General features: G+C 66.4%; 3 protein-coding genes across 3 annotated transcripts in view; 2 read left to right on the plus strand and 1 right to left on the minus strand.

Annotated features, from left to right (window-relative positions):
- Positions 1-2,183, plus strand: part of CHLRE_12g544109v5 (uncharacterized protein) — a 12,722-nt gene extending 10,539 nt beyond the window's left edge. The window contains exons 8-9 of the mRNA XM_043068822.1: positions 41-81; positions 197-2,183. Coding sequence (XP_042919142.1) covers positions 41-81; positions 197-595 — 440 coding nt within the window. The 3' untranslated portion in view covers positions 596-2,183. The remainder of the gene's footprint in view (positions 1-40; positions 82-196) is intronic.
- A 2-nt stretch (positions 2,184-2,185) lies between these two features.
- Positions 2,186-4,771, minus strand: CHLRE_12g544110v5 (uncharacterized protein). Its single transcript, XM_043068823.1, has 3 exons — positions 4,421-4,771; positions 4,022-4,091; positions 2,186-3,616 (listed from the first exon to the last, which is right to left on the minus strand). Exons 1-3 carry the CDS (start codon positions 4,621-4,623, stop codon positions 2,312-2,314), a joined length of 1,578 nt encoding a protein of 525 aa, XP_042919143.1. The 5' UTR covers positions 4,624-4,771; the 3' UTR covers positions 2,186-2,311.
- A 100-nt stretch (positions 4,772-4,871) lies between these two features.
- CHLRE_12g544111v5 (uncharacterized protein) overlaps positions 4,872-9,333 on the plus strand; it is a 5,362-nt gene continuing 900 nt past the window's right edge. The window contains exons 1-8 of the mRNA XM_043068824.1: positions 4,872-4,940; positions 5,345-5,413; positions 5,659-5,697; positions 5,945-5,992; positions 6,346-6,403; positions 6,738-6,794; positions 7,112-7,197; positions 8,019-9,230. Of these exons, the coding sequence (XP_042919144.1) occupies positions 4,932-4,940; positions 5,345-5,413; positions 5,659-5,697; positions 5,945-5,992; positions 6,346-6,403; positions 6,738-6,794; positions 7,112-7,197; positions 8,019-9,230 (1,578 nt within the window). The 5' untranslated portion in view covers positions 4,872-4,931. The remainder of the gene's footprint in view (positions 4,941-5,344; positions 5,414-5,658; positions 5,698-5,944; positions 5,993-6,345; positions 6,404-6,737; positions 6,795-7,111; positions 7,198-8,018; positions 9,231-9,333) is intronic.

The following is a 9,333-nucleotide window of genomic DNA, read 5'->3' on the forward strand; positions in this document are numbered from 1 at the left end:
TGTGTTGTTGATGGCGTTCAGCATGGCGCGGGGCTGGCAGCCGGAGCCTGCGTTGAGAGGCAGCAGCAGGAAGGGCGGGAAGCACTGCTTGAGGATACAGGCACTGGATATGGGTAGCGGAACCCACTTGCGTAACTAGTCATAGCTCAACGACCCGATCCTCAACCCCTCCCCAACCCCCACCTGCACTGCTCAGATGCCGGGCGCCAGCTACCGGCTGGTCCAGGAGCTGTTGGTGCGCCTCAGCTGCAGCGCCGAGCCCACACTGGAGCCGCTGCGGGCCTCAGCCATCGGCCTCTACGCCACCGCCGCATCCGCCTCCGCCCCGGCCTCCGCCGCTGCCACAGCGGTCCGCGGGGAGGGCGCCGCTGCGCAGCCGCCGGCGGCGCCGGCCGCCGCCGGCGCGGCGTTGGGCGGTGTGCCGCGGGCGGTGCCGGACTTGGGGCCTCTGGGTGAGTTCCTGCTGGGGCGCTGGCGCGAGGAGGAGGCGCACGAGGTGGCGCTGCTGGCGCGGAGCCAGACCGCAGGGGCGGCGGCCGCGGCGGGGCTGGGCATGGGCGCGCCGTCTGGGACTGGCGGCAGCGTACGGCGGTGACAGTGGCAGCGGCAGCGGTCGTGATGACGATGGTGCAGGAGCTCTGTAGCGGCTTTGGACTACTAGCCTGCGCCTGCGGGAGCTGCGGCGGGAAGACGAGCAGGGCCGGCGGGTTGTGTGGAGCGAAGGGGCGCGCGTGCAGGTCTGAATGTGAATTTTGTATGCGGGATGAGGACCGAAACGGCGACCCCGGCACGGCTGTGTGGTGCAGCAGCCGTAGGCGTGGAAGCGGGGGCGTGAGTGCAGAGGCCATCCGCGGCGGAGCCATGCCTTCTTTATTGATTACATATGATCACACCCAGGCAGTGGGCCGGCAGCAGTGTGTGCAAGGTGGGCCCATTGCGTCCCCATTGCCGCTCTGCGCCGGCCTCAAACACAAACGGAGATGATGCGTTGTTCCGGCGCTGGCGCTGTGCTGCGGCGCTGGCATGGCGTCGCTGTGCAGCTCGCGCGCGGAGGTGCTGGCAGCTGCAGTAGTGGTCTGAATTACATTGTATGCGGCGATGGCGGAGTGCAGGCAAGGCCGCCCTTCAAGGACTTGCGCGATTCGCGGTGGCAGTGCTCGGTGGCCGGGTATTAAGAAGGATGGGCCGCGCGGGCTACATAGTTGGGTCAACAGCGGCAGACGAGATGGCTGGGCCTAGCCGGCCTGACGGTGACTTGCTGACTTGGTGCGGGTGAGGCCGAGGCCGCCGCGGTTGGTGGACGTAATGGCTCAGTCGGGGCAGGAGCCGCCGCAGGGCACGCAGCTGGGACTAGGGCGGCGGCGGCAGCCGTAGTGTGAATGGACGTGACCGTGTGTCAGGGACTGATCTTTAGTGTGTTGCAACGGAGCGCGTCTGAGCTGAGATTTAGGAGACGGCATAAGCATTTAGAGATCACTGGCTTTGCCTTCACGCTTTTTTGCGCGCTTAATAGTCGCGAATTAGCTGCATGGTGGCCTAGCGGCATGAAGGTACACTTTGTAAGATGGCCTGCGTATCGATAGTGCAGGGCTCGGCAATTTTAGCTGCATCCTGACGCTTCGTGTGTGTGCACTACATGTGCCCTGCGCTGGTAGCGGACGTGGTGAGAGCAGGCGGCAGCCGGCAGGGGGCTCCTTTTTTGTGCAGCAGTCCGTTGCGGGTCACGCGTGGCGAGTGGCGTACGCGGTCGCCCGACGTATTCTGCACACCTTCCATTGCTGGTCGCTCGGCAGGCGGGTGACTGGGACCGCAGCCTTAGGGACATTCATATGGCGCCGGGACTCTTGCGCATGATCTCCGTCGCATGGGCGGTGCAGGCGCCGGTCAGGTGGCTCGTCCAACATACGTGGAGAGTGACATTCTACGTTGTTCACATAACCTGCTGATATCAGGTCAGGGTGGCTAGCGTGTGGTTGTGGTGGTGCTGGTGTGTGGCATGACACGCAGTGCTGGCTGTAGGGATATAGGGCGCACGTTAGGGGCACGGCGAACCTGCATGCGTTGCCGCAACTGCATTAGGCGCTGTCGCCAATGCCCAACATGTATCGTATGTAGCATTTGTGAGTCCTGACCGCCAGCTTGGACCCAATTCTGCAATTGGCCCATCGCGGGGCCCTTCAGAACAAAGCACGAAATTAAGGAAGCCCGCCTGCCCCACCGCCTCAACACCACCATTGATTCAACGTCATTCCTTTTGGCCATGCCCAACAGCATTGCTTTCCCAGTCTCAGTCTCTCAGGTCTTCAGCTCATCAGTCCTCGTCCTCAACCCCAAACGCCCGGATAGCGGCCTGCTGTCGCTCCACCTCGGTCTGCCGCCTGGGCCGCCCGCCCGACCCCACACTGCCACCGTCCAGGCTAATCCGCCGCGGCACATCACTACCACCACCACCACTGCCATCCAGGGTGCTCCGGCGAGACCCGCCGCCGGCCTCTCCACCATACACTTCTTCCACACTTCCGTACGCCCCAGTACCGGAAGTATCGCCATAGGCGCCGTACGCGCCGCCGTACACGCCGCCGTACACGCCGCCACCACCGTACGCTCCCAAGCCCGCCGGCGCCACCACCAGGTCATCACCGCCGCCCGCCACCTCTGCGCCAGCGCCGCCGCCGCCACTTGCACCCAGCTGTGGTGGCTGTTGCGCAGACTGCGGCTGCGGCTGCGGCTGCGGCTGCTGGCGTTGCAACTGCTGCCGCTGCCACTGGTGACGAAGTGAGCCTGGCGGTCCCGCCGCCACCACGGTACTCGCGCCGCCGCCGCTACCGCTAGCGCCGCCAGCAAGGGGGGTGCTGCTGGCGACCACTGGCGGCGGCGAGGACAGTTCTGGAAGGCCTGACATGACGGTAACGGCGCCGCCGCCGCCGCCGCCGCCGCGGCCGCCACCGCCACCAACGGCATGGTTGTTCCCGAGTGATGACATTCTTCGCAGGCGATGCAGCCGATGCGGCTGCGTGTCAGTAGCAGGAGGGGAAGCAGTGCTGGCGCCGCCTCCAGAAGCCTCAGCCGGCCGTGCCTGGGCCGCCACTGCTGCTGCTGCTCGCTTGCCAGGAGACATGTGCACGCGGTTGCTGGCCGCGGCCCCAGCGGCGCCCCCGCCTGCACCACTGCCGCCACGGGCCGCCGCAGCCGCTGCCTCCTTGTCTTCAGAGCTGCTGCTCGGCGCGATTCGCCGCCGATGCTGCTGCCGCCATGCTCCCGCAGCGGTCAGATCCCTGGCCGTGTCGTCCGCCCCCAAGCCGCTGCCACCACCAGCGGCCCTGCCAGGACCAGTGCCACCCATGCCATCCTGCCAGCCGCCTTCGTCATCACCCGCCCCCTCGGGCCCAGCGCCCGCCTCCGGCTCCTCCACAGCCTCCTCCACGCCACCAACCTCACCACCGCCCCGCCCAGGGCCGCCACCCAGCCCCGCCACCGCGCCCTCAGATCCGTCGTACCCGCCCACCAGCCCGCCGCCGCCGCCACCCTGAGGCAACTGGTGCGCCTGCAGCTGCTGGTACTGAGCCCGCAGCGCGGGGGCCGGGACGGGCGCCGGGGCGGCGGTGGCGAGGGGCTCCTGCGCAGCAGCATACACAGGGCGGGGCGGGGCCAAGTCGGAATTGGGTCGGTACAATCACACACTGGCAAATGAGGCTTGGAGACGTAAGGACCGGCCAGATGCAGTTGCGCTGCTGTGTGAGAGTGCACGTGCTTAGTGCAGGACCAGTAAGCAAAAGCCCTAGCGTGCATTCAGTTGTGAGCAGGAGGCCTCGCGGCAGTCGCCACCTCGCGGCACACAGCTGCTTCCTCCATGCGGTTGCCACCCTTCCCCGAGTCACGGACCTACCGTCTGACCCCGCACGCCCTAACTGCCCTCGCCCCACATCGCAGCAAGTGAGTGCCTGTGAACCGACCACCGCAGTCTCCGGGGCCCCGCGCCCCGCCCCGGCCCCATCCCCATCCCCATCCCCCGTTTGCGCACCTGCAACGCCACCGCCTCCTCACACTCGTCCAACCACTCGTGGTACACGTCTACAGGGTCCGTCAGGGCCCTGGCGGCCGGATGAGATGGAGGTTAGGGACGAGGTCAGGAGGGTCGTGCGGCGTCAGGGAGAGGGGGGGCAAGGGTACGGGGGGGTGAGGCTCCTCAACACGTACCTATGGCCCACACCCTTACGCCACATGCCCTGTCCTGCACGCTTGCCACAAGCCCTGTCCTTTTCTCCTCAGCGCCAAGCTCCTCCCCCCACCCTGCAACGCCCCCCGGCCCCTCCTTCCTCCCTGACCCTGCCTCAACCCAGCATAGCACCTGTCAACCCCTCGCCCCTCTACCCTCTTCCCGCACCCTCTTCCCGCACCCACCTACCCCACGCCCCCTCACCGGCACACGGTGTTGAAGCCCATGCCGCACGCGCCGCAACGCACACTGGCTCGACCTTGGTCGCGTTTCAGCTCGCAGGTCACGGCGCCCTTGGCATTACAGAAGGGGCACTCGAACCGGCTTGGAAGCGTGGTGCGAGCCCGCTTGGCTGCCGCGGCGGCCTGCGCAATCGCGTGGCTGCCTTTGCTCTTGCGCTTGCCCATCGCCAAAGTGTTGCTGGGACAGACCCGTGGGACCCCCGCTTGGTCGAGCCGGTAGCAGTCTCAAACAGTGTCGGGACCAATGGTCTTGCTTGCTTATGGGGCAAACAAATGCTGCTACATGAGTCGCGTCCCTGCCTATCCTGAGAGCGATGAGTTGACCGGCGATGAGTCAAAGCCCGTACGGTACGCAGTGTTGGCCAGGGGAGGGCATGAGCTTGGCGCTATTCCCGCTCTTGACAAACTAACCACATCGCTCAGAACTCTCGTCACCGCACACAACAACACCGAAACAGGCGTTTTTATCCAACATGGTCGAGGTGAGCAGCGGTGCGGGGCAGGGCGGGGGCTCGGCATGCGTGCGTGTGCGTCGTGCGCTCAGGCTGGGCGCGCTGCCGCTCTGCAGCGCGCAGTGCAGCTCCTGAGAGCGGTTCGGCTCGCCAGTGCTGGGGTTGCAGCGGTCAACGGGGTCAAAGGCTGGCATGGAAGAGCGTGGCAGCAGCGACCCGCGGCCAATGCGTCACCGAGGGACGCGCCTCCACGAGACACGCGTGTGGCACGCAGCCCTCCTGAGCTCAGCCTTTGCAAGCGCGGGCCCGGCAGGGGTTGGTGACGGCGTGTGAACCCTTGTGTGCGTGACTGACGCTGCTCCCTCGCTTATTTAGGTACACAACACCCAACGCGTTTTCGGCCACCCGCCCCCATTACATGCGCGCCCCTGCAGACCCGCGCCCAGGCCCAGGGCAAGCCGCTCAAGAAGCCCGGCGCCTACAACACAGACGCCTACTACCAGGTGCGTGGTTGCGTGGATGCGTGGGTGGGTGGGTGTGTGGGTGGGTGAGTGTAGGCAGGCAGGGGGCCGCGCGTGCGTGGGTGAGCCACGGTGCACGAGTACGTGATGAGGAGCCTGACTAACCTGCGCCGCCACGACGGTCCTAACTCGCGCCACCGCTGTCCACTTGCATACCCACAAACCCACAAACCACGTACACATTTGCTCGCTGTTACTCGCAACCACACACGACGGGGAGCCTGCAGGAGAAGGATGAGGGTTACGGCGATGTGGGCGTGGACCAGGTGTGTGTGTGTGTGTTTGTGTGTATGTATGGTTGTAGTGTGTGTGCGTGTGGTTGTAGTGTGTGTTGTGGTGGTGGTGGTGGTGGTGGTGGTGTGTGTGGGGGGGGTTATGTGCGATGAAGGGGGTGTGGGGCGGTGCAACTGCGATCATGCGAATCGCTGGAGTTTCTGCTCCTACTACGGAGCAACAGCCTTAAGTGGCCCTTGCCCGCTCCGCAACCCGGCCACCGCCACCGCTGCTGTGCAGGAGCCTGACGCCGGCGCCATTGACAACCCCAGTGACCCCGACTTCAAGGTGCGTGTGCGGCTGTGCGGCGGGCATAAATGCCGGTTTCCGCGCGTGTGTGCGTGTGTGTGGCCGTGTGCGTTTGTGTACGTGACCCTGGGGTCCCTGGGGAGATGACTGGCATCGTGCGTGTGTGTCGTCCGTAGGCTGCGCGGGTGTGCTGATGTGGATGGCCCGTGTGGCCTTGAGTAACCCTGACTTGCACAAGCACACATACTTCCCACATGTACATCAACAAAGATGAATAAAGACACGTATTGGAGAAGGCAAGAGCACGACGTCGTTGAGGCATATATGCACGTGTGCGCACGCCCTCCCGCGTCATGCGCCCCGCCCCTCCGTGTGCTCCGCTGCACGTGCAGGTGTCGGCGGCGGAGGTGGCGGGTGCCACGGAGGAGGCCACACGCGACCCCGAGGGACGTGAGTGCAGGGGGGCGGGCACAGGGGTAACGTGCGCGCGCCCAGCTGCCGTGCCGGGTGTGTTGTTGAAAAGGCGCGTAAGGTTGGACGGCTGGCATGTGTGTGCATTTCGCTCTTATGACCGGTGTACCCTGGCTCGTTATCATTGACGCGTGTACAACACCGTGCGCAACAGTACAACGCCGCTTGTACAACCGCCTGGGCATTCCCATCCCGCCCCGCCTCTAGTTACGGTACTCTCATCCCCCCACCACCACCCACCTCTCCACGCCGCCCCGCCCCACCCCGGCCCCTGCCCCCCCCCCCCACCACCACCGCCCCGCCACCGCCGCAGTGGACATGTCCCAACTGAAGGAGGAGGTGGCGGACCTGCAGCGCCCCGCAGACACCGGTGGGGGCATGGAGGCGCTGTGCGGACACGTGTGTGGCTGTGTGTGTTTTGTGTGTGTTCAAGCGCTAGCACCCCCTGATTCCCCGGCCTTCAGAGCCTAGCATCTCCACGATGCAAATGTCACCTGCTGTAGCCCTCTCCTTCGCGTCTGGCAGCAATAATGGCCGGACCGGTGCCACGGCCGCCCACACTGTCGACCCACCCATATCAACAACGGTGCCTTCTTTGGCTCCCAAGTCCCAACGCCTGTGTTTATTGGTGCTGCGCACACCGAACTCTTGCCCTTTGCCCCTTGTGCCTTCCTCGCGCACGCGCAGGCGTGGAGGAGCTGGACGCACGCGGCGAGCCGGTGCCCATTGTGGAGGCGGGCGCACCGGGCGGCGGGCCCAGCATTGAGGAGCAGGTGCGGGGCGGATGGTGGCGGTGGGTGGTGGGTTGGGCTATGGCGCCAGCCGAGGTGTGTGCCGTGCGCGCGCGTGTTTGAAGAAGAGCACAGGGGAAGCAAACACGCAGGACTGTTTCGTATGCGTGTGTATGTCTGATCCAATCAGCCAACTGAGTTTCCCCGAGCTGATTCGCGACGGTCACATGTCGTACATGCAGGAGCAAAACGTGGACGCCGGCGAGGACCGCACAGCGGAGACAGAGAACGCGTAGAGGGGCGGGTCCGCGGGTGACGGGCGCTGGGGGCCTTATATGCCTGCCAGCTAGGTGGCTGACTGACCGTCTGACAGTGTGGCTCATGACCGACTGCTGTTGACCACACACGACCATGAACGTATGTGTGGGGCACTGTGTGGATGCAAAGGTAGTGCTAAGGGGTTGAGACCGCATAGTCAGTCCGTAGTTCAGTAGTGGGGCGCAGAGCTGTCGCGTTGAAAGGTGCGGTGGCTCCAGAACACTGCAATCCCGTTGGGGCGAAGAGGCACAGACAGAAGCTTGGGTTGCTGTTATTGGTACATCATTACATTGACGTTGGGGCTTGACGACCACGCGTTAACCAGCAGGTCAAACGCACGAGAAGCATGTCGGGTGCGGCACACAGTGCATCACCCTGGCGACACTTCCGCGGTGCCGTATTTGCAAGGGGTTTTTGCGGGCGGGGCCGAAGCCGCGCAAGCCGCGGGCGCGGCGGCTGCGGCGGCGGCACAGGGCGCCGGCCCTGCGGGCGGGGCCGCCGCCGCGCAAGCCTGGACCGCCCTCGTTGACTACGTCAACGCCCAGCGTGCGTCGAAAAGGGCCGCAGAGCTGTTGCTGCGGGAGGTCAAGGGGACGCAGGCCACGTACAAGAAGGCCAGCACGCGGCACATGGAATGGGCCGCGGAGATTCTCGCAGGCCTTGAGGCACGCCGCGATCAGCTGGGGGCGCAGGTGCAGCAACTGACGCAGGCGCAGCCGTTGACGCGAGAGGACACGCAGCGGCTTGCGTCCTTGCGCCGGGAACTGCATCGCGCACGTCCGTTCACGCTGACCCCCAGCCCCTCCTTCGCGCCGATCTATGTGCCCCTTGACAACACGTCCATGGCCCGCCTTCCTGGGCTGCTGCCCACCCTGGCAAGGCGCCATGGCGAGGTCTTCGCCGGTGCAGGCGCGGGCGCCGTGGCACCCTCCTCGTTTGTCCAGGCCGCGTTTGGCGGCGGGGGCATGCAGTCGTCTGCCACGCTGAACGCCGTCGGCTGGGGCCTGTTCCAGCTCGGGGGTGTGACCTCCCGCAACGCCCCCTTCGCCAATTACATCACCACGGACGGGGTGGCCTGCAGCGTGGCGCGAGAAGCACACAACAAGCCGCTGGCCAACTTGAAGCCGGCGACCGCGCCCGCCGATGCGGGGGAGCTGTGCACCCTGGAGGAGATGAAGGCCACGCAGATCATCGGTGTGGACCCGTGCGGGGGAGGGAATTGGTTCATGGCAGCACGGTCTCCGCTGTACCAGCCAGGGCCCTGGGCTTGGGAGGGTGTCGGGGAGGGTGTCGGCCCTGCCCAGCGCTACCTGCTCGAGCTGCACGACAAGCAGCTGGATGAGGAGTTGTTCCCTGGGCAGCTGCCGCCGGAGCCGCGTCGCAGGCGCAAGGGTGGCGGGCGCAAGGGGGGCGGGCGTACGGGGGGCCACCGCCGGAAGCAATCTAAGCACTGGCAGCCGCGAGCCAGGACAGCGCGGCGGCGGCGCCAGAAGCGGGGCCGATTCCATATGAGCATGGGCCACTGGCGGCACATGTCAGGCCTGGAACGACTCCAGCCAAACCGCCCACAGCTTGCGCCAGCCCTGCAGGCGTACATCGGCGGCATCCCCACGGCGGCGACCGCGTCGGCGGCCCGGTTTGAAGAGCGCCTGCGCTACCTCTTCGCCAGTGGGGCGGCAGGGCAGGCGGCGGGGCAGGCGGCGGGGCAAGCGGCGGGGCAGGCGGCGGGGCAGGCGGCGGGGCAAGCGGCGGGGCAGGCGGGGGGGCAGGCGGCGGGGCAGGCGGCGGGGCAAGCGGCGGGGCAGGCGGCGGGGCAGGCGGCGGGGCAAGCGGCGGGGCAGGCGGCGGGGCAGGCGGCGG

Source organism: Chlamydomonas reinhardtii, chromosome 12 (assembly GCF_000002595.2).
Source record: "Chlamydomonas reinhardtii strain CC-503 cw92 mt+ chromosome 12, whole genome shotgun sequence".
NCBI classification, from domain to species: Eukaryota; Viridiplantae; Chlorophyta; class Chlorophyceae; order Chlamydomonadales; family Chlamydomonadaceae; genus Chlamydomonas; species Chlamydomonas reinhardtii.

Excerpts from the sequence above, each read along its gene's own strand:
- CHLRE_12g544110v5 (XM_043068823.1), bottom strand. The coding sequence starts at position 4,623 with ATGGGCAAGCGCAAGAGCAAAGGCAGCCACGCGATTGCGCAGGCCGCC. Across the intron at positions 4,092-4,420 it reads GGCTTCAACACCGTGTGCCG|GGCCCTGACGGACCCTGTAG; the intron begins GTGAGGGGGCGT and ends TCCGGCCGCCAG. Across the intron at positions 3,617-4,021 it reads AGGAGGCGGTGGCGTTGCAG|GAGCCCCTCGCCACCGCCGC; the intron begins GTGCGCAAACGG and ends GCTGCTGCGCAG.